The sequence below is a fragment of the Balaenoptera musculus genome, chromosome 6 (genome assembly GCF_009873245.2).
Source record: "Balaenoptera musculus isolate JJ_BM4_2016_0621 chromosome 6, mBalMus1.pri.v3, whole genome shotgun sequence".
NCBI lineage: Eukaryota > Metazoa > Chordata > Mammalia > Artiodactyla > Balaenopteridae > Balaenoptera > Balaenoptera musculus.
The window spans coordinates 78,829,625-78,853,297 of record NC_045790.1 but is presented as its reverse complement, the minus strand read 5'-3'; the positions used below and the strand labels follow the sequence as shown (position 1 = coordinate 78,853,297).

General features: G+C 45.6%; 1 protein-coding gene across 3 annotated transcripts in view; it reads right to left on the bottom strand.

Annotated features, from left to right (window-relative positions):
- Positions 1–1,495: 1,495 nt before the first annotated feature.
- The window catches only part of PHF24 (PHD finger protein 24), a 29,760-nt gene continuing 7,582 nt past the window's right edge, over positions 1,496–23,673 (bottom strand). For 2 of the 3 annotated variants that reach the window (XM_036855256.1, XM_036855255.1), the window contains exons 2-8: positions 12,085–12,466; positions 11,264–11,449; positions 7,793–7,871; positions 7,291–7,496; positions 6,796–6,956; positions 6,395–6,490; positions 1,496–6,067 (exon numbers count right to left, since the gene is read on the bottom strand). In XM_036855256.1, the coding sequence (XP_036711151.1) occupies positions 5,971–6,067; positions 6,395–6,490; positions 6,796–6,956; positions 7,291–7,496; positions 7,793–7,871; positions 11,264–11,449; positions 12,085–12,462 (1,203 nt within the window). In that variant the 5' untranslated portion in view covers positions 12,463–12,466 and the 3' untranslated portion in view covers positions 1,496–5,970. The remainder of the gene's footprint in view (positions 6,068–6,394; positions 6,491–6,795; positions 6,957–7,290; positions 7,497–7,792; positions 7,872–11,263; positions 11,450–12,084; positions 12,467–23,673) is intronic. The other variant, XM_036855257.1, reaches the window with a different exon arrangement.

Here is a 23,673-nt window from a genome sequence, read left to right as displayed (position 1 = left end):
CTGAGGTTCCAGCCAACCATGGAAACAAGTGGCAGTTGGTAGCAGGAACAGTGCTGGGAGGCTCTGAAGTTCCAGTCAGGACTGCCCGAATGAGGGTGGGGAAACCTTGCTTGTCATTAAGGTTCACAGAGGTCCAGCTTTTATGCCTCTTCTTCTGTCCCAATACTTGGCTTCACTGAGCCTGGAGATAAGGAAAAGGGACGTGTAGGATGTTATTAAGGTGTTTCTGAGCCTGATGGACCTTTGTGGGAAAATTCCGGGAAGGGTGTGGGAGTCTTTGTGAAGGGGGTGTTGTGCAGGTGGTAAGAAATCCTCTGACATGGGCTACAGGTCTGGCTATCTGTGTATGCCTATTCCCTGGGTGTGGAAACAGGAGGTGCTGGACCACACAGCATCTTTCTTTGAGGTGTACTTTGACAGGCAGCACAATAAAGTAGTTCAGAGCGTGGGCACTGAAGCCAGACTACCTGGTTCCCCTGCTTCCTAGCTGTGTGACTGTGGAACCTTGAGAAATTCTCAGCCTCTCGGTTCCTCACTTTCTCATCTGTAATACAAATCACGTAGGGTTGTTTTGAAGATTAATTAGTTTATGCAAAGCACTTAGAATTGCCCAGTGCATAGTAAGTGCTCAAAAATATTAGTAATTACATTTGGCTCTTGAACAATGTGGGAATTAGGGGTGCCAATGCACCCGCTGCAAAAATCCTCTTGTAGCTTTATAGCTGGGTCTCTGTATCCCCGGTTCCACATCTGTGGATTCAACCAACTGAGGACTGTGTGGTACTGTTGTACCTATTTATTGAAAAAAATCTGCATGTAAGTGGACGCATGCAACTGAATGGCCTCTGGTCCCTCAGGGGTTAACCATATTTGTATTTGGGGCTCCTATGGTTTTGAGGTAGAATATCTATCTGCCTCTGATCCACAGTCTAGAGATGCTTTCCTGTCTACATGTACTGGCTCTGTTCATACCAGGCAAAAGGGATGAATGGGGATTTCATAGTCCTCTGAAAGCTTCTCCAGACCTTAGTTTACCCAGCCCTACCATATCACATTAAAACAATTTGCAAAGATGGGGAGGAAACTCAGACCAAGGACAGCCCAGAAGACCCGGAGAAAACAGCCAACTAGCTTCCCTACTTTGTAGCTCAGCAAAAACTGGGAAGGGAAAAATGTCTAAAGCTGGCCCTTGGTGTGTGTTTGGGGGCAATACATAGCAGACAGGCTTGGAGGGCTTACCTTTTCCTTAATTTCTTCAAAAACTTTGGCTCTTCTCTTCAGTGCCCTCATCTCCTCCTTGTCCATGGTGGAGCCCCTGCCTCCTCCCACCCCCACCTATCTTATGGGTTCCTTGGAGGTCACAGCTGCTCCTATTTTAGACTCAGGAATTGGCCGATGACAGGAAACCAAACAGAAACTTGGTAGGTGCCCCAAACAACAGGAAACAAGAAGCCAAAATAGCATCACAATCTTTTTATTATGATTCCCACTGTGCCCAGCCTCTGGGAACATCAGCTCCTTCTGGAGTGAAGGCTGAGCCATGGGGAGGAGCATGCAGCTGTAGTGATGGGAAGACAGGGCTTGAGGATGTTCCCCTCAGCTTACTGTCAAGTTACCTTCCGCAGAAAAGCACACAGGAAGGGCATAAAGGACCAGAGGCCATTGGCTCCTCCATTGTTACTTGAGCGCTCTCAGAGCCCTTCTCACAAGCCTGTGTTTGGCGGGGAGACAGATCAGAGGCCATCTCTTATAGGAGGCTAGGCTTGATGGCCTTCGTTTCACCATGGATACGGAAAGGCCTTGCTACTTATACATTGATGTTCTTATCTGTGGTCATGCCAACCCATGCTATACAAACCAGAATGTGATTGGGCTTCTTAGTCACTGGCCTGAGCAGACCTGACACCCTCTCCATGATCTGGGTCATCAGGGCACTTGGCCCAGAGGGAAGAAAGTTTTTCCTTCGTGCTAGTGGGGTCTACTGGAGATTCTGCAACCTGTTCATTTTCTTTCCTTTCAAGGTTTCTAAAAGCAGTGGCAGCAGAAAAGCAACAGCAGAGAAAATGCCCAGTCCCACCCCACTCCAGCGTGGGCTGTCGGGAGCAGGCAGGATGCATTACTATCCCCCAATCAAGGAGAACTCTGTTGTCTGGGCTGTAGCTAAGGGCCCAGAGAGAGATTCTGGGCAATTCAAACTAAGAGGCATGGAGAAAGCAGCAAGTTTATTCCACTGTAAATAGAGGGGTAAAAAGGGGTTACGGTTACAGGTGCTGCCTGGATGTCCTGAAATTCTGGCATCAATGTTGTTTTGCCTTTTAAACTCCAAGTATGTATCTGCCTTTACTCTGCTGGTTTAAAGGGGACATGCCTGCAGGATCACTAGAGCCTGCCACCAGTCCTGTCTGAAAGTTACTCTTGGCTCCGTGGTGGTCATGGCTGGCCTGTGACCCTGCCATACAGCTTCTTCTGAGCTTCCCTCTTGCCTTTAGGGCTTCTTGCACCAGCTTTACTGAAGCCACGAGACATGCAGTGGTTGAGGTTGAGGCTTAGAGGCCTAGGCACAATCCTGAGCCCACCCCCCAGAGAGGTGCCCTCTTCCCAGGTGGTTTGATTCTGTGCTTCCCATACTGTTGATAGGAATGGGGGACCCCTATATTTGGCCACTCTAACAAGGCCAGAGTGACATGCCATAGGGAGCACCAGGGCCAGAAAGGCCAGTGTCTGGCCTGCAGCCACAGTTGCTTAGGCTGCGGACAGAAAGAGGCAACATGCTCATAGCTTCAGCCGTGGCTGTCCTCAAAGGAAGAGCTCTTGAAAGGGGTCAGTACCTAGGAGTAAGGAAACTGCTCCATCCCTGGGATCAAAGGGGCCCATTGCTCAAAAGAGCAGAGCCTGAATCTATTGGGGAAGGCTGATCTCAGGAGAGGAAGCCACGGAGCAGACCTAAAGAGGCTACATGGCCACAGCTATTGCCTCAGCTGACCCTGTGTCCCTGAAGCTCCATCGTGTCATCAAATGCCCCTGTCTTTAAATCTGAGCATGGAAAAGAGGACTTCTGGGTGAAAAACAGACTTAGGGCAAGTAGTCTTCAGAGGAGCATCTGTGTAACCTCAGCCTCCCTTGGCTGGGGGGTGGGGTGGGTGGTGCTTGGGAAAAGAACTGATCTCTGCAATTTTGGGCAGCCAAGAAGAAAAGACTGAAACATTTTCTCATACTCTTATTAGAGTCAGTCGCTAATTTCTGTACTTGGCAGAATTTCAGACAGTCACAATGATGAAAGGGCTTGAAAAGGAAAGGAAATTGGCTTCACTACGTTTATAAAAGTTTGAACATGTCCATATGTACTGGAGAGGGGCTCCGTGGATTAGGACACTGCAAAGGGAGATCTCAGAAAGGGGCTTGGGGTGGAGCTTCTGCAACTCTTGACTGAGGGAGCAGTGGAACCTCTCCTTTGGTAAAAAGCTAGATGCCTATGGAGAAGAGGCTGGTTGCTTCTCTGTGCTTTTCTGCTTCCTAGGATTCTTGTGACTGGGCACTCTATCCTTTGCTGAGGGCAACGTCCCCTGGACCCTTTGCAGCACGCCCCCACTGAGGAAGCTTACCGCCCTGGAATAGGGAGAGGGTGATCCCAAATGGGCCAGATCCTGTTGTGGAAGAACTCTGGGGTCTGCTTTGCCAGGCCCTGGTATACAGCTGGCCTGATCCAGTGGCCCCCAGTCTTTACCACTCACCCACAGAAAGCTAGAAGCTGCAGCTCCAGAGAGGTAGGCATCGCCTTGGTCTGTGAAGGATCAGGGAACAAGAAGATGGACTGCCAATCCTTTTGACTGATGACGAGGCAGGAGAAAAAGCTACCGAGTTCTCAAAGCCCAGAGCTTGTTTTTACTCAAAATGCCCTGTCCATGAGATCAAGCAGCCCAAGGCCATTGACATAGAAGGTGATTTGCCAGGAGAGTAAGCAAAAGCCCTTGTGCTTAATGTGCTTTAATCTCAGCGCAAAACCCTAGGGCTGGCTGCTTCGGATGCAGTCTTTGGGCCCAAAAGTCATGTGCTTTCTATTTCTTTCTTTGTTTTTTTTTCTTTTTTTGGCTGGACTGAATAATGGCCCCTCCTACTGATTAGTCTTGGGAGTATGGCTATGGAGTATTTACAAAGAACTGGGGTTTTTGAAATGTTCGGAGCCATACACATGAACCCAGTTCATCTTCTGTATGCTTCCTTTCAGTCCTAAATAATCCAACCTCAGAAGCCTCTTACCTGGCTTCTAGGTCAGGCTCTAAGGGAGGAGACCATATAGTGCTCTTACCATGCCCCAGGTTACAGCTCCCTGCTTTCCTCTGAGCAGCACTGAGCTGTATGCTGCTTCTTCTGTAGAAGTGCCTTGAGCAATGGGGTTGTGTTAACTTCTGCATGACTGAGCCAACCCCCTCTCAAATAACTTGGTCGTCAGAACTGGCTAACCTAAGCCATTAGCTTGGAAACAGAAACTTGAACTCCAGGGCCTGTGCTTACCTGTAACATACACTGATTGGGGAATTTAATGACAACTTAGGAAGGACAGCTGGGGCTGGGAGGCCAGGCTTGGTGGCCTTGTGGCAGCCTCTCCTTGCCCCCAAAGTCTTCCCATGCCAGGTCCAGGCCCTACGCTGGTGGGGAAGGACATGTAGTGAGCAATGGGGAAAAGCAGCAACTCAGGCCATATCTCAGTAACAGGGAGAAGGGAACACCTCTTCCTTCTGTGAGGCTTTGCTGGGACTTTCTCTGTTCAAGAGAGTTGAGATGCAAATCCTCTTCTTAGCTTCAGTGTCTTATCCTCATTGTCAGGTGGTTTGAAAGGAATCCCTTTTGAGGGCTTCTGTGGAGTTGTTCTTTCTTGGGCTATGAAAAAGGCTGGCTCTGTACTCCATACCATGGCACACTTTTCTAGGTCTGCAGTTGAGCTGAGCTGGAAGAATGGAAAAGCATGAGCCTTCTTCTCTCCTCTTCCATCCAGGCCTTGTCCTCATTGGAGCTCAGGCTTTGGGTCTCTGTGGTAGCTGACCTGGGTGAAGCACTTAACCCAGAGGGCTGTGACTCTTGCCATCATACCTGTTCCATTCAGGCCCCTGGGCTCTGGGTCATGAGCACCCACCTAAAAAACAGGGGCCAGGATGGCTCACCTTGGTTTTGGACTGTTCTGTTAAATAAAGACTTTTGGACTTGAATGACCTGGCTGAGAGGTTCCTAGAATTCTGGGTCCCTGGGAGGGGCTGCCTTCCCTTTTCTAATTAGGACTCCACAGACTAGTTGCCTTCTCTGTCACCAGGAATTGGAATTTAAATAAATAATAAATAAATAATAAGTGCAGTGGTGGTTTTCAACCATTTCCCCACCCCACCTGAGGGACATAGCACACACCTACCGGAACAGTGGCTCACCACAGAAGGGATTTTCAGTGTGGGAAGAGGGAGCCTGTCAGCATCTCTAGGAGAGTATGTGAGTCTGATATGCCCCCTTATTAAGAATCACTTGGCCAGAGACTGATCTATTGTGAATCAGAACTGGCCAATAGAAGGGCTAAGTAGAGACCCCCTCGTTTATACCAAGGGCTTCACGAAAGAACTTTGGTCCTTCTTCAACCAAAAAGAACCAGGTCTCTGCAGGCATGGACAGCTAGGCATGTGTGTATGTGTGCATGTGTGTGCACACATATACGTGTGCAGTGGCAGGTCCAGTCTATGGTGTGAGGGCAGGGGGTGGTCCAGGAGCAGATACTGCCACAGCTCCCAGGGCTTCTCCCTGTGGCAATGCATTTACTGTCTCTGTTGTGATGGGAATGTTGATTTCAGTGCCATAAAGCTTAGTGACAAACTGAGATGTGGCCAGTGCTCCATCCCCATAAGTCTCAGTACCAGAGGTTGGTGGGGGAAGGGAGAAAGTAAAGGAGGGAGAGAACGCCACTGTCCCCAAACTGAGCTTTTCTGCTCCATGCTATCCTGGGGGTTTCAGGTGAATGGCTGCACTGTTGGGGCGAGCAGCCAAGATGTAGACGACATTCTCCTGCAGGAAGGTAGGCCAGTCCACAAATCTGGAGTGGAAGCAAAGAACAGGTTTGTGAGGCCGGTTGCTGAGCCTGGAGGCTCATGAGACCTGCTCCCAGTGGCAGCATGGCTTGAGGTGGGCAAAACTCAGGGAAGCCCTGGCTTGTGCGTGACATGGTGATGGCAGGCTGTGCTTCCAGGGTGACAGACCAGCTCACTGGCCCTATGGATCTGGGGTCAAATGTGTACTCTTGAAGTCTGGTTTCTGGGGTGGGCATTTGCTGTTTTGGGGTGATGGCGGGTAACACCCAACCTTACTTGTGTGTGTGTAGGGGTCAGGGGTGTAGACAGCCAGGTGAGGAGGTGTCACTCACCTGGACTCAGGCTCTGTGGGCAGCGGGGCCTTGTCCTGACTCTTGCTGCTGCTGCTGGCTGGGCTGCTGTCTGCTATGGGACCCACATGGCTGACGCTGTTGGGCACAAGGACATGTGGTTAGGAGTGGGACACTGAAAGGTCCGGCCCCTTCCACATTCTGGTGAACCCAAAGCTCTGGATGTGCTTGTCCAGGCTTTTCTGACATGGGGCGACAGAGTTCGGAGCAGAGGCTGCTCTACGCCTTGGCCAGTAGGAGTCACTGTCCACTGTGTAAAGCACAGGAGGATCTTCTGGCTCTTGGAGAAACTGGCAGGAGGAACAGGGAGGTGGGTACCTTTCATATCAAGGGCCATTTGGCATGGAGAAAGGAGGAGGGGCAGGGATTGGTAGGGAGCGGACCTGACACTGCAGGAGGAAGCATCTGGGGGGCGTTTGCAGAACCAAGAGTGCTGGGCACGGCGGCACTCTGCCTCACTGATAGCGCTCCCGCTGCCCCGGGCCAGGAAAGTGGCCCGGGCTCGCTCCCGCTCCTTGACTGTCAGAAGCCTTAACAGAGAGTTCTGGGGAAGAAGAGATATAGTAAGACCTGGAGGTGAAAATATTTTGTAAACGGTCAAGCCACAGAGAATCCTACCTCCATTACCACCTCTGCACCCTCCCTTTGAAGCTGCCCAGAGCGTTTCTGGTAACACCAACATTTGCAGTGGGGTCCAGCGCTAATCAGTCTTCCTTGGGCAGTTTCCCCAGCCTAGGCACTGGATCACCTGTCACTGGATGGAACCTGAGCCCTTTCCTGCTCAGAGAGTACCCAGTGCTCCTCCAACCTGCCTGGCATGTTTCCCTGGTCTCTGTCACCCAGTATCCCACGGATGTTTACCCCCAGCTGGCCCTTACCTGGGGACGTAATTGCTGTAGAAGTAGGAGGGACTCATGGGACAAGAAATCAGGCCACTCTATGTGTCCTCGGTGTTCAGGGTCCAGGGCTGCAAACTGGCGGGCTGCCTGCTCCTCTTGCTCCTCACTTAGAGCCCTGTCACCGTCCCCTCGCTTCGCTGTTTGGTGGCGGTAGCGCAGGAAATCATCCAGCGTCAGGGAGCAGTCTGTGGGGAGGCACCCCGTGCTAGCCATGCCCACCCTTTCCGCAGCCTCTGGAGTACCTGCACTCACCGCTAGGGTACCCTCCAGAGCCCCACCACCCACAGCTCTCATCCAGTCTTTGTCTCCATAGCCAGGATAACTGAGGCTGTGGCCAGTGGTGGGCCAACAGCTTGCGAACACGGCCCCATTTATGCCCTTGCCCCACAAATTCCGGAATACTCCTTTCATGGTTCATCCTAGAAAGTATGAAGAAGAAATCTGCCTGGCTCTCTCCATTGGCACTACCATCCAGCCTTACCGGGGATAACTTTACACTGCTGAAAGGTCTCTGTGAGGCTGTACATTTCTTCCTCAGTTAGCAGCAAGTTGAGGTTGTTCTGAAAAAGAGGAAGAGCTAAGTCAGTGGCCATGTTGGCCAGTAAGAAAGAAAGGCCAAGGATCAAGAAGGATGGAAATAGTATTTCAGCTGGAAGGCAATTATTGGATCATCTAATCCCAGCCTCTCATTCACAGTCAAGGAGACTGAGGCCCCAGAAAGGGGAAAGGACTTTCTCAGAGCTGTCCAGCTCTGGGCAGGATCTTTCCCAGAACCCAGATATCCTCCTGGCTCCAGCCCTGAGTCCCTTTTACTAAAATAGTGGTTTTTGAATTATTCTCTGAGATAGCTTAGGGGTTCCCTGGAGGTGCCTTAGGAAGCTGTTGCAAGGGAGAAGGGGGCAAGTGGGCAGGGTTCTGAATCCCTAGCTCCATCAACCAGAGCAGCTCCATCTTTATCCATTTTATGTATCTGGCTTCTGTGTTAGGCTGTGTTCAAAGAGTATTTTAGTTAAAAAAGTTTAATTCTAACTCCAGTTTCCATATTGCTAAAAATTGTTTAATCCTAAAGTTGTATCACTTTAACTCCAGAATGGTTTTGAAAGAGATGCCATCATGAAAAAGTTCCTAAAACCAAATGAATTTTTTTTTGTGGTGCCAGGGAAGTTTTAATTCCAAAAGAGCACTGATATGTTATGTTGTTAGCATTAATTTACAGTCTTACAGTCTTTAAACTACCGAATATTCTTTATAGTAGATCATTTTCCCTCTAAAATACCAGTAAAGAACAGGAGCAGACATTTCATGTCTATTCATTTGTGGATTTCATGAAGAACTCAAACCATTCTTTCAATAAACACTTTTTGAGCACCTAGTATGTGCTTGGCACAATGGTGTACAACACTGTGAGATGTTTAGTATGGCTGGAATGTAGAGTATGTGTGTGTGTGTCTGTCTTGGGAGAGGGTAGGGTGGGGATAAAAGATAAGGGAGGGGAGGTAGGCAGAAGCCTGACTGTGAAGTGCTTCAAATGCCCTTTTTGAGCCCCTCAAATTGGGCCTTTTTTTCTGAGGGCAAATGGGAGTCATGGAAGGGTTTTTAAGTGTGGAGTGCCATGGTCAGCTCTTTGTCTGCTGTGTGGAGAATGGATTAGATGGGCAAAGTCTGGAGGCATGGAGGGCAGTTAAGTAATTGTTGCAATAAAGAAAAGTGGCTAAACTAAGACATGAGAATGAAGAAAAGGGGAGAGATTTGAGAGAGATTAGGAGGTAGAGTGTATAGGACCGGCTGACTCACTGGACGTGAGGGGTGAGGGAGAGAAATGAGTTGGGATTGGTTAACTGTGGGGTGGTAGTGGTATTACTATTCACAGAGACAAGGCAGGGAGGGAGAATGGGTTTGGGGAAAAAGATGAGTTCATTTGGGGGCATGTTGAGTGTGAAGTACCTGTGAGACATCAAGATGGATATAAGTCCAGGAGACAGGAAATTTAGGTCTGGACCCACAGATTTGGGAATGATTGGTATTTAGATGGTGGAGTAGCCAAGTGGATGAAGACCCAGAGAGAGAGAGTATAGTGGGAAAAGAACCCTGAGAAACACCAGCATTTAGGACTGGGACAAGAAACTAAGGGCACTTAGAAAGAATGGTCGGGACTTCCCTGGCAGTCCAGTGGTTAAGACTTTGTCTTCCAGTGCAGGGGGTTGTGGGTTCCATCCCTGGTCATGGAGCTAAGACCCCACGTGCCTCGTGGCCAAAAAACCAAAACATAAAAAAGAAGCAATATTGTAACAAATTTAATAAAGACTTTAAACAATGGTCCACATCAAAAAAAAAAAATCTAAAAAAAAAAAAAACGAAAGAAAGAATGGTCAGAGAAGAACCTGGGAAGAGAATCAGTAGAGGGTACTGGAAGCCAAGAAAAGAGAGTTGTACAATGTAGGAGGTAATGTTAACAGTGGTTATACGAGTCAGATGGAATTTTATTGATTTTCTATTTTCTCTGGTTTCCGTATTTTGTGTAATAATTCTCACAAAAATACTCATACCCTAAGAAAAGAGGGGGCAGTAAGGAAGTGCTAAATACGTCAGAGAGATCAAGTAAAAGATTCCTGAGAAAAGGTCACCGGACTTGACAATTAGGTCACTGGCGACCTTAGAAGAGCTAATTCAGCAAAATGATGGATGCAGAAGCCGAATTACAAGTGGTTGCAGAACCACAAGGAGATAATGAAGTCCTCTCAAGAAGCTTGGCTGTGAAGGGAAGGAAAGAAAAGGGAGGAGCTTGGAAGAAGGCTTTGTAAAAGGTCTGGTGGAGAGTGGTGGTAATGAAGGCAGGACTGTGACAGAAAGCCAGGAAGGGAGCCGTGTAATCCTGAGGGTTTAGGAAGGAGACACTCAGTCCTACATCAGCAGAACACTGCCAAGCAGAGTTGCTGTGAGTGTGAAAAGGCTAGCATTTGGAGGAGTGGTGACTAGAGAAGATTGCCTGTAGAGCAGGCTCTGCTGTGGCATATTCCAGCTGGGGAGAAGGTATTTAAGTGACTGGAAATAACTGTTCTATACTTCATTTTATGGACAAGCCATAGAGAAAGTGTTATTTGTTAGAAAGTGGCACATCTTTGCTTTCTCCTAGGCAGTAGGAAGAAGAGGGGATCAGCAGATACTCCTTACTCTGAAATCAGTGGATGAAGATACCTGCAGGGCAACAGATCAATAAAGCAAGACTTGAACTCTATTCAGGTGTGCTGAGAAATGGATATGAATCTCGCTTTTAATCTTTTCAAAATTTGGAAGGCATTTATGTATAATTTGCAAAGTTCTGAATCAACAGGCCTTTGTTACTTAATTCACAAAATGATTGCTTCAGAGATGAAGAAAAATGCTCCTAAGAGTTAGGTAGAAGACCAAGTGAGAATCTTAGGACTAAGATGTTTTTCTTGGATGGAATCCATCCCTATTGGAAGCAAGCCGGTTAGGATTTCAGGTTGGTTTTTCAGATGAATACAATGAATGACAACTATAGACTAACAGAGAGTAAGTACTGCTCCAAGCAGAATTCGTTGTGAATAATTAGGTCTCGTCCTACCCATTCAGTCCTCTAGCTCAGTGGTTCTCAATTGGAACAATTTCGTTCCCCCACGATACATTTGGTAGTATCTGGAGATATTTTGGGTTGTCACAACTGGGGGTGGGTGCTACTGGCGTCTAATGGGTAGAGGCTAGGGATGTTGTTAAACATCCTACAGTGCACACAGCCCGCTCAACAAAGAATTATTGTGCCCCAAACGTCAATAGTACTGAGGTAAGGAAAGTCTGTCCTAACTCTAGTGACCTGAACCTGAATACTCTTCAGGTTACTGCCTAGAAACCAGTGGTCTAAGACTGGGCCTCCAGGAAATGTGCCAAATCTCTGGCAGTGCAGGAGCCCACCATCCCTGCAGTCTAGGCTCACACAGTAGTGGCAGCTCCAGCCTGTTTCCGTGTGTGCCGTCTCAGTCACCTCCGCGGCACTGTCTCCTTGGATGTAGCCCATGCGGCGCAGGCAGCCATCATGGAAGACCCTGGTGCAGACCCTGCACGGGAAGAGGCTCTCGGCTGTCCAGACCTCACAGACATCACACATCTCATCATTAACAACCTGGGGAAAGATGGCAGGAGTGTATAGGGATGTATAAACACAGCAGCAAGATCCTAGGCCACCAAGCACAGTGCTACCTGCCTGGGGCTGAGTGACCCTGGAGCAGCCTAAAGGAACTGAAGCCAGTGTTATGGCAATAGAGCTTTCTCTCTGGAAGACAAGAACCAGTAGGTTCTTCCAGCTGCTCAGGTCTCTGTGATCATGTTTCTGAGCAGGGATGCTACTAGCATTTTTGGAAAGAATAATCTGTTGTGAGAGATTGTCCCAGGCATTGCAGGACCCTTATCATCCCTGTTTTTCTTGGCACCAAATACCAGGAGCAACTCCCAGTTTTGTGACCTTCCTGAACTCCCCCTACCCCCACCCCAAATTTCCAATTGCCTCCTACAGGGGACAGTATTATCCCTTAGGTGGGAGGGCTGGCATGGTATAATTCCTTATCACCCATTTTCTCAAGTCTTTCACTAAGACAAATCCAGGATGTAACATTTTTATTCTTGGGGAAGAAATTCAAAGACTCAGCTCCATCCTTCTGGTTTTGAGTCTCACTTCAACCATACCCAGGCCTCCCTGTCCTGCTCCCTGATCCCCAGAAGGTCTAAGACTGCGGGATTCTGCCCTTACTGGACACTCACAGGCTCTCTGGGCTCCAAGCGGATATCTGGAGGCTTGTCATCATCCAGCTTCCGGGTGGGGCGGATGAAGGCAGGGGGTGTGAAACGACTGGTCCTGTCAAACTCCTCCGGCTCCACTCCACGCCCATCCCGGAGCCTCTCCCAGGCGGCACGGTTGACACTGCTCTCTTCTTGGAGTGCTGGGGTGCTTGCCTCTGCTTCTTTCTCTTCCTGCACCTCCTGGACAGAGCCCTCTACCGTGCCACGGTGAGACCCTGAAAGTTCACCTGTGCGTCGGATGGAAGGCCTGTCCCGCAGCCCATCCTTGAAGGCAGACACAGCCAGGCTCACCTTCTGCACCTGCTCCACTGTCTGCCGCTTGGACATCAACACCCCCATGGCTCTGTGGACAGAAAGCAGAGGGGTCCAGACTCAGCCAATGGCTGACCATATTAGGGCAATTCGTTTCAACCATTCACCTAAGTGGCAAGTGCTATTAAATAGCTTCTCCCTTTTCTGGAACTCAGTAGCATGGCGGGGTGGACAGAGCACTTGTTAAAGGGTCAGAAGACCTTGGTTCTATTTCTGACTGGCCCTGTGACTTTGGTTTTCCTGTCTACAAAATGAGGGCGATCTGCTCAGCACACTTCATAGGGCTATCATGAGGATAACATCAGAAAAGGGGCTTAACAGCGCGTGTAGACTAGAAAGCATTCTACAAATGTGAGATGGTATCTCTGTCTCCCTTCCTGTCCCAAAGCCAATTAGGTATAGGGGTCCCAGGCCTCCGCGACTTTGAGATAGTAGGAGACTCCAGAGCCCAAGTCTCTCCCAAAGATGACCCAAGGCATAAAGCAAGACTACAGCTACACATTTCAGACTTCTGACTGAAGGAATGCTCCTCTGACAAGTGCTGTGCACAAGAATCCATATCAAACGCCTACTTTTTGAGTCAGAGTGAATGAACTCCTATTTTTAGAGGACTCCTGAATTAGGCATTCAGGAAACTCTACCACCTCATCCATGTGGTCAAGGTCTCACACACTCCTTTGCTCCTTCTAATTAGTAGCTATGCCTGTTTATGTGTCTGTTTGTCTATCACAGACAACCTGCCCATCACAAGCTCTCAGGTGCTTCTCACACTTCTAAGGCTTTACTAATGTCACTGCCACATTTTCTGCTTTGATTCTCACAACAGTTCAAGAAAGGTCCATATCCTTTACAGGTTAAAAAGGAATGTTATTCTTGCTCTTCTTCTGTAGTACCAGGGCATTGGAAAGTGAGGGTATGACATGGCACACTGCAAAGCTGGTCTGCTATTTCCTAGCCTGAAGGGTCTTAGTGGCATTCAGTTGGGGAATGTTTGTTCTAAGTGGAGCAGAGAGTCCATTTTAGCCTTGCTATCAATCCATCATAATCAAGGCTTATTGAACAGTACTATATGCAAGGCACCGACTGCTCATCATTGGAAATAGAAGATGGGAGAACACAGTCTCATCACTCAAGCTACTTAAGATCAGAACTGAAAGAAGAGTAAGACAGAGTACTGGAAGTGCCTAAAGGAAGGTGAGACCATATTACTGGGAGTCAGAGTGGACCCTGAAGGATGGGTAGGAAGTTATCCTCAGTTTGTTTGGGGAAAAAGGTGACAGAGGGAAGGAGGAGAGATTCAGACCAACTAGAAGGCTACTATAATAGTCCAGGCAAGAGGTAGAGGGTTTAAACTGAAATGGTGGCAGCAAGAATGATACTGAGTTGATTTGATACTATGGAAATAGAGAAATTTAGGAATAAATTGATAACTTGATTGGATCAGGCGTGAAGTGCAAGAGAGCAATTTTATATTTATTTCCCAGCTTTACTGAGATATAATTGACATATAACATTGTTTAAGTTTAAACTGTAAATGTGATGATTTGATACATGAATATATTGTGAAATGTGTAACACAATAAAGTTAGTTAGCACATCTTTTTTTTTAACATCTTTACTGGAGTATAATTGCTTTACAATGGTGCGTTAGTTTCTGCTTTATAACAAAGTCAATCAGCTATACATATACATATATCCTCATATCTCCTTCCTCTTGCATCTCCCTCCCACCCTCCCTATCCCACCCCTCTAGGTGGTCACAGAGCACCGAGCTGATCTCCCTGTGCTATGTGGCTGCTTCCCACTAGCTATCTATTTCACATTTGGTAGTGTATATATGTCCATGCCACTCTCTCACTTCGTCCCAGCTTCCCCTTCCCCCTCCCCGTGTCCTCAAGTCCATTCTCTACATCTGTGTCTTGGCCCTAGGTTCTTCAGAACCTTTTTTTCTTTTTTAGATTCCATATATATATGTTAGCATATGGTATTTGTTTTTCTCTTTCTGACTTACTTCACTCTGTATGACAGACTCTAGATCCATCCACCTCACTACAAATAACTCAATTTCGTTTCTTTTCATGGCTGAGTAATATTCCATGGTATATATGTGCCACATCTTACATACCCATTCATCTGTCGATGGACACTTAGGTTGCTTCCATGTCCTGGCTACTGTAAACAGAGCTGCAATGAACACTGTGGTACATGACTCTTTTTGAATTATGGTTTTCTCAGGGTATACGCCCAATAGCAGGATGGCTGGGTCGTATGGTAGTTCTATTTTTAGTTTTTTAAGGAACCTCCATACTGTTCTCCATAGTGGCTGTATCAATTTACATTCCCACCAACAGTGCAAGAGGGTTCCCTTTTCTCCACACCCTCTCCAGCATTTTTTGTTTGTAGATTTTTTTTTTTTTTTAAATGGCACATCCATCAACGGAGTCTTCCCAGGCTATTATTATTATTTATTTATTTATTTATGACTGTGTTGAGTCTTCGTTTCTGTGTGAGGGCTTTCTCTAGTTGCGGCAAGTGGGGACCACTCTTCATCGCGGTGCGCGGGCCTCTCACCATCGCGGCCTCTCTTGTTGCGGAGCAGAGGCTCCAGACGCTCAGGCTCAGTAGTTGTGGCTCACGGGCCCAGTTGCTCCACGGCATGTGGGATCTTCCCAGACCAGGGCCCGAACCCGTGTCCCCTGCATTGGCAGGCAGATCCTCAACCACTGCGCCACCAGGGAAGCCCGTTTGTAGATTTTTTAATGATGGCCATTCTGACTGGTGTGGGGTGACACCTCACTGTAGTTTTGATTTGCATTTCTCTAATGATCAGTGATGTTGAGCATCCTTTCATGTGTTTGTTGGCAATCTGTATATCTCCTTTGGAGAAATGTCTATTTAGGTCTTCTGCCCATTTTTGGATTGGGTTGTTTGTTTTTTTGATATTGAGCTGCATGAGCTGCTTGTAAATTTTGGAGATTAATCCTTGGTCAGCTGCTTCATTTGCAAATATTTTCTCCCATTCTGAGGGTTGTCTTTTCGTCTTCTTTATGGTTTCCTTTGCTGTGCAAAAGCTTTTAAATTTCATTAGGTCCCATTTGTTTATTTTTGTTTTTATTTCCATTTCTCTAGGAGGTGGGTCAAAAAGGATCTTGCTGTGATTTATGTCAGAGTGTTCTGCCTATGTTTTCCTCTAAGAATTTAATAGTGTCTGGCCTTACATTTAGGTCTTTAATCCATTTTGAGTTTATTTTTGTGTATGGTGTTAGGGAGTGTTCTAATTTCATTCTTTTACATGTAGCTGTCCAGTTTTCCCAGCACCACTTATTGAAGAGGCTGTCTTTTCTCCATTGTATATTCTTTCCTCCTTTATCAAAGATAAGGTGACCATATGTGCGTGGGTTTATCTCTGAGCTTTCCATCTTGTTTCATTGATCTATATTTCTGTTTTTGTGCCAGTACCATACTGTCTTGATTACTGTGGCTTGGTAGTATAGTCTGAAGTCCGGGAGCCTGATTCCTCCAGCTCCGTTTTTCTTTCTCAAGATTGCTTTGGCTATTCAGGGTCTTTTGTGTTTCCATACAAATTGTGAAATTTTTTGTTCTAGATTGGTGAAAAATTCCATTGGTAGTTTGATAGGGATTGCATTGAATCTGTAGATTGCTTTGGGTAGTACGATCATTTTCACAATGTTGATTCTTCCAATCCAAGAACATGGTCTATCTCTCCATCAGTTTGTATCATCTTTAATTTCTTTCATCAGTGTCTTATAGTTTTCTGCATACAGGTCTTCTGTCTCCTTAGGTAGGTGTATTCCTAGGTATTTTATTTTTTTGTTGCAATGGTCAGTGGGAGTGTTTCCTTAATTTCTGTTTCAGATTTTTCATCATTAGTGTATAGGAATGCAAGAGATTTCTGTGCATTAATTTTGTATCCTGCTACTTTACCAAATTCATAGATTAGCTCTAGTAGTTTTTTGGTAGCATCTTTAGGATTCTCTATGTATAGTATCATGTCATCTGCAAACAGTGACAGCCTTACTTCTTCTTTTCTGATTTGGATTCATTTCTTTTTCTTCTCTGATTGCTGTGGCTAAAGCTTCCAAAGCTATGCTGAATAATAGTGGTGAGAGTGGACAACCTTGTCTTGTTCCTGATCTTAGAGGAAATGGTTTCAGTTTTTCACCACTGAGAATGATGTTGGCTGTGGGTTTGTCATATATGGCCTTTATTATGCTGAGGTAAGTTCTCTCTATGCCTACTTTCTGGAGAGTTTTTATCATAAATCGGTGTTGAATTTTGTCAAAAGCTTTTTCTGCATCTATTGAGACGATCATATGGTTTTTCTCCTTCAATTTAACATGGTGTATCACATTGATTGATTTGCATATATTGAAGAATCCTTGCATTCCTGGGATAAACCCCACTTGATCATGGTGTATGATCCTTTTATTGTGCTGTTGGATTCTGTTTGCTAGTATTTTGTTGAGAATTTTTGCATCTATGTTCATCAGTGATATTGGCCCGTAGTTTTCTTTCTTTGTGACATCTTTGTCTGGTTTTGGTATCAGGGTGATGGTGGCCTCATAGAATGAGTTTGGGAATGTTCCTCCCTCTGCTATATTTTGGAAGAGTTTGAGAAGGATAGGTGTTAGCTCTTCTCTAAATGTTTGATAGACTTCGCCTGTGAAGACATCTGGTCCTGGGCTTTTGTTTGTTGGAAGATTTTTTTTTAAAATTAATTAATTAATTAATTTATTTTTGGCTGTGTTGGGTCTTCGTTTCTGTGCGAGGGCTTTCTCTAGTTGTGGCAAGCGGGGCCACTCTTCATCGCGGTGCGTGGGCCTCTATCGCGGCCTCTCGTTGCGGAGCACAGGCTCCAGAGGCGCAGGCTCAGTAGTTGTGGCTCACGGGCCTAGTTGCTCCGCGGCATGTGGGATCATCCCAGACCAGGGCTCGAACCTGTGTCCCCTGCACTGGCAGGCAGATTCTCAACCACTGCGCCACCAGGGAAGCCCTGTTGGAAGATTTTTAATCACAGTTTCAATTTCAGTGCTTGTGATTTGTCTGTTTATATTTTCTATTTCTTCCTGGTTCAGTCTCGAAAGGTTGTGCTTTTCTAAGAATTTGTCTATTTCTTCCAGGTTGTCCATTTTATTGGCATATCGTTGCTTGTAGTAATCTCCAATGATCCTTTGTATTTCTGCAGTGTCAGTTGTTACTTCTCCTTTTTCATTTCTAATTCTATTGATTTGAGTCTTCTCCCTTTTTTCTTGATGAGTCTGGCTAATGGTTTATCAATTTTGTTTATCTTCTCAAAGAACCAGCTTTTAGTTTTATTGATCTTTGCTATTGTTTCCTTCATTTCTTTTTCATTTATTTCTGATCTGATATTTATGATTTCTTTCCTTCTGCTAACTTCAGGATTTTTTTGTTCTTCTTTCTCTAATTAGTTAGCACATCTTTTATCTCACACGATTACCATTTTGTTGTTGTTCTTATGGTGAGAACATTAAAGCTCTACTCTCACAGCGTCTTTCAAGTACACAGTATAGTATTGTTAACTATGGTCACATGCTGTACCTTAGATTCCTGGAAGTTTTTCATCTTATATCTGAATGTTGGTACCCTTTGACCAACATCCCTCCATTTCCCTCACCCCTCAGCCTTTGGCAACCATCATTCTGCTCTCTGTTTCTATGAGTTCAATGTTTTTAGATTTCGCACACAAGTGAAGTCATACAGTATTTCATATTTCATACAGCCTATCCCCGCCTGACTTAGAGGACAGTCTTAAATCGACTAACGAGAAGAAGGGTAGTGCCATTTACAGAAATTGTGAAATAAGAAAGAGGAACAATGAAATTGGATTTTGTATGTATTGAATTAAAGATGTCTCTGTGACATTCAGCTGATATGTTATCTGCTGCTTAAAACTTTTCAATGGCTTTCCAAAGCTTTCAGGATAAAGTCCTCCAAATCAGTTTCTTTACTATGGCCTGTGAGGCTCTCCTCAGTCTGGTGTCCCTTCTTTACTCTGTTCTAACCACACTGGTCTTTCCGTCTTTGTTTGCCATGCTCCCTCTATTATTATTATTTTTTTTTAATAAATCTATTTATTTATTTTTGGCTGTGTTGGGTCTTCGTTGCTGCGTGCGGGCTTTCTCTAGTTGTGGCGAGTAGGGGCTGCTCTTCGTTGTGGTGCGCAGGCTTCTCATTGTGGTGGCTTCACTTGTTGCAGAGCACGGGCTCTAGGTGCATGGGCTTCAGTAGTTGTGGCACACGGGCTCAGTATTTGTGGCTCGCGGGCTCTAGAGCACAGGCTCAGTAGTTGTGGTCCATGGGCTTAGTTGCTCTGTGGCATGTGGGATCTTCCCGGACCAGGGCTGAAACCTGTGTCCTCTGCATTGGCAGGCAGATTCTGTCCCCTGTGCCACCAGAGAAGTCTCCATGCTCCCTCTATTTTGGACCTTTGAACATTCCTTTCCCCTGATTAGAGCTCAGTTCAAGTACTGCTTCCTCATGGAAGTTACTGCCGTCTCCCCAAGCCAGGTAGGTGTGCTGACAGCACCATGCTCTTCTGCTCTAGAACACTCATCTTTGTTATTACATATTCAATAGGATGATTATCTAATCAGTGTCAGTTTCCTCTCTTAGATCGTTTTACCATGTGTAGTACCTGTCTCCACTGCCTAGCAATATGTCTAAAAGAGGAAAGGCATTTAATAATATTTCCCAATTAATTAATTGTGTATAAGTCTTTCTGATTTTTCAATAAAGTCTTAATACTCATAATATCTGATGACAGCCACGTCTTCTTTCTAGAAACAACTATTTTCTGTGCCACAGTGGTGCAAATTCCTACCCTGTCTGGGTGCTTGCCCTGCCATCACTTGTTATCAAAGAAACCCAGCCCATATTTTTAAATTTATAAACCTACTGATAAGAAAGGAAAGATCCCCTCTCCCCATTTGTAAAATTTGTTTGTAAAATTAAATTATATGACTAAAGAATATTTGCTTTGGGCTTCCCTGGTGGCGCAGTGGTTGAGAATCTGCCTGCCAATGCAGGGGACACGGGTTCGAGCCCTGGTCTGGGAGGATCCCACATGCCGCGGAGCAACTAGGCCCGTGAGCCACAACTACTGAGCCTGCGCCTCTGGAGCCTGTGGTCCACAACAAGAGAGGCCACGATAGTGAGAGGCCCGCGCACTGCGATGAAGAGTGGCCCCCCCGCTTGCCGCAACTGGAGAAAGCCCTCGTACAGAAACGAAGACCCAACACGGCCAAAAATAAATAAATAAATAAAGAATTATTAAAAAAAAAAAAAAAGAATATTTGCTTTGAGTAAGTGACTGTCATTTACAGGATGGTGGCAAAGGAGATTTATTGAGGAAAGATTCATTTATTTATTTACTGCTGCGTTGGGTCTTCGTTGCTATGCATGGGCTTTTGCTAGTTGTGGCGAGCGGGGGCTACTCTTCCTTGCGCTGCGCTGGCTTCTCATTGCGGTGGCTTCTCTTGGTGTGGAGCACGGGCTCTAGGCCCACGGGCTTCTGTAGTTGTGGCATGCAGGCTCAGTAGTTGTGGCTCGTGGGCTGTAGAGTGCAGGCTCAATAGTTGTGGTGCACGGGCTTAGTTGCTCTGCGGCATGTGGGATCTTCCCGGACCAGGGCTCGAACCCATGTCGCCTGCACCGGCAGGCGGATTCTTAACCACTGCGCCACCAGGGAAGTTCAAGGAAAGATTTACTGATCAAATTAGGAAATTGTTTAAGATGATTAAAAACTCATTCTTTTCCTCAGTTGCAAACAAATATGGGACAATAGGGGAATGGTTAAATTATGGTACAATGGAAGAATGAACAATATGTAAAACATTAAGGTAAAAGTAAATTTATTAATGTGGAAAAATGTTCAAAATATATGAACATATTTATGAAAAATGCAAGTTACAGAAATGCTCGTTATTATCTAATTTTGTAAGAATGCACGTTTTATCATATTTTTGTTAATCTGTTTTTTTCTAATTTTCCTACGTTGTACATTAATTATATAATTTAAAAAGTCACAGAGGCAACCTGGTGACTTGTTTTAGTTCTGGATCTGTTGTGACCCAGGACACGTTATTTTACTGCTTTGGGCTTCAGTTCTCTATCTGTTAATGCGTATGCTTGGAATATGTAGTCAAGCATTTAGAATGCTTCTTTTCCATATTCTTTTAAAAGTCCATGTGACCTAATGAGGGTATCCAGCCTTGGGTGGTGGTGGGGCTAGGGGTGGAGAAGGGAGTGTGTGTATGTTAGAGCTTTTGCTGAGGCTGTGGACCCAGGGGGTTCTTGAAGAGGCCGGGCCTGCAGTCTGCAGACACTGCCCACATGGCTTATGCATACTGGCTGTGCTCTACAGTTAGGTGGAAAAGCAGGTCCCCAACTTACAGCAAGAGGAACAGGCACACCACATCAAGAAGGAGAATGCAAAACTAACACCCAGCTCTTCACTGCAAACCTTCCTCATGATCAATTACTATTTCCAAGGCCACAGTGTTTTCCTCAGAAAACTTTCTGTGGTATGTTTTTCACATTTTTTGACTGTGACCCATAGTAAGAAGTATAGTTTATGATGTGACCCTGTACACACAAAATTATAAACACATGTTCATAGACCTATAACTGAACCCAAAGTTTTGTGAAAGAATCCTAATTTTACTACATGTGATGCTCCCAGATATTTTCTATCCTCTCTATCCTAGTTCATTAAAACAATCATGATAGTGACTCTCTAAAATGATTTGATGAGGGACTTCCCTGGTGGTCCATTTGTTAAGACTTTGCCTTCTAATGTGGGGGGTGTAGGTTTGATCCCTGGTCGGGGAGCTAAGATCCCATGTGCCTCATGGCCAAAAAACCAAAACATAAAACAGAAGCAATACTGTAACAAATTCAATAAAGACTTTAAAAATGGTCCACATCAGGGACTTCCCTCGTGGTCCACTGGTTAAGACTCTGCGCTCCCAATGCAGGGGGCCCGGGTTTGATCCCTGGTCAGGGAACTAGATCCCACATGCCGCAACTAAGAGCCAGCATGCCGCAACGAAGATCCCAAGTGCTGCAACTAAAAGATCCCACATGCTGCAACTAAGATCCGGTGCAGCCAAATAAATAAATAAATATTTTTAAAAAATCGTCCACATAAAAAAAAGATTGTAAAAAAATGATTTGGTGACTGTGTAATGGGTCCGGACTGGCAATTTGAAAAACACAGCCTTAGAATCACTATACATTTTTGATTAGAGAACTATGCTTTTGTCTTTTGATTTAAAGATAGTTACCTCTGAAAGACAAGGATAACATTGTGGGGTATAAGGTATGCTTTCCCCTTGACTGGAGTGATGCAAGAATTGAATTCTCAAGCTTGTCCTAAGAGTCTGTGTGGTTGGAAGGTCTAGCAGATCTGGACTGATACTAATATACTTTTGAATGAAGAAAACCGTACTACATACAAGAGTTTGATCCTCTACCTGTGGGCATATTTAAAAGAATATTTATCAAAGCATTAAAAAATTTTTTTATTATTTATTTATTTTTGGCTGCGTTGGGTCTTCGTTGCTGCGCACAGGCTTTCTCTAGTTGTGGCGAGTGGGGGCTACTCTTTGTTGCGGTGTGCAGACTTCTCATTGCGGTGGCTTCTCTTGTTGCAGAGCACGGGCTCTAGGCACGCAGGCTCAGTAGTTGTGGCTCGCGGGCTCTAGAGCGCAGGCTCAGTAGTTGTGGCGCACGGGCTTAGTTGCTCCTCAGCGTGTGGGGTCTTCCTGGACCAGGGCTCGAACCCGTGTCTCCTGTGTTGGCAGGCGGATTCTTAACCACTGCGCCACCAGGGAAGTCCCTATCAAAGCATTTTTCACAGTGATAAAAAGGTGGAAATAACCTTAGTAGGAGAATTATTGGATAACTTGTGATATATTCATGCTATAAAAGTAAAGAGAAAAAACTGGTTTAATCCAATACGAACATAAAGATCAGAGCAATGACTCACATTGGCTGGATCCTGGGGCATGTAGGGGTTTATATATTAGAACTCCAGGAGGAGGGAAGAAATAGTGGATTGAAAAAGCATATAAATTATAATATATTTATATTTGGAAAGCAAATATCAAAAGCCATTACTTTTTTCTTCGTAACATGGACAACAAAACAGCAGAGCTTGACAGTATCCTCCTGGTTCCTGTGGGAGATACAGAAGGTGCCAGCTTTCCAAATCGTTGGGGGCAGCCCCCTCCCAGAAGTTGTAGGTCAAGTTTTAGGGAGCAGTCATAAGACATTAATTTAAAAAAAATTTTTTAAAATTTTATTTATTTTTTTGGCTGCGCTGGGTCTTTGTTGCTGTGCGCGGGCTCTCTCTAGCTGTGGCAAGTGGGGGCTACTCTTAGTCGCAGTGCGCGGGCTTCTCGTGCTCTAGGGCATGTGGGCTTCGGTAGTTGTGGCACGTGGGCTCAGTAGTTCTGGCTGGCGGGCTCTAGAGCGCAGGCTCAGTAGTTGTGGTGCACGGGCTTAGTTGCTCCGTGGCATGTGGGATCTTCCCGGACCAGGGATTGGACCTGTGTCTCCTGCATTGGCAGGCGGATTCCTTACCACTGCACCACCAGGGAAGTCCCAACATTAATGCTTATCAGCAAGAAGGCATGGGTTAAAAAAAAGGTTGATAAACACTTATTTGGAGACCTGGAATAACCATATGAAATTCACTTTTTCAAGAATGATTCATTGGAGGAAAATCAATGGTATGCATTTGGTTCTTATTGGCTTTTTCAGATAATGTAATAAGAGTTTTGAACAAAGGCCAGCCAATTAGGAGGGTTACTCTGTAAGTGACCTGACACATTAATAGTGTATCGGCAAACTAACCACAAGCATATCCCAACACACTGCAGTCCTGCACAACCACTACTCTCTGTAAGGATACCAAGAATCACTATTAAGCTACTCAACTGTTAATGATGTCACTGCAGTGGATTTGGAGTTTATCCTCAAAGGAATTTCAATGAAGACTGAAGATAACATCCACCAGCAAAACAATCAAACAAACAAACATAAAAACCAATAAAAAACTACTTTCTAGTCCTGACCACAGGATCTTGGAGTACTGCTATTCCCTCCAGTTTTCTAGGCCACTTTATGCCCATAAGGGCAGAAAATGTAGAGCAGAGCCATTAAAAAGAAGGTATCAAAATCCAAACAAGACCC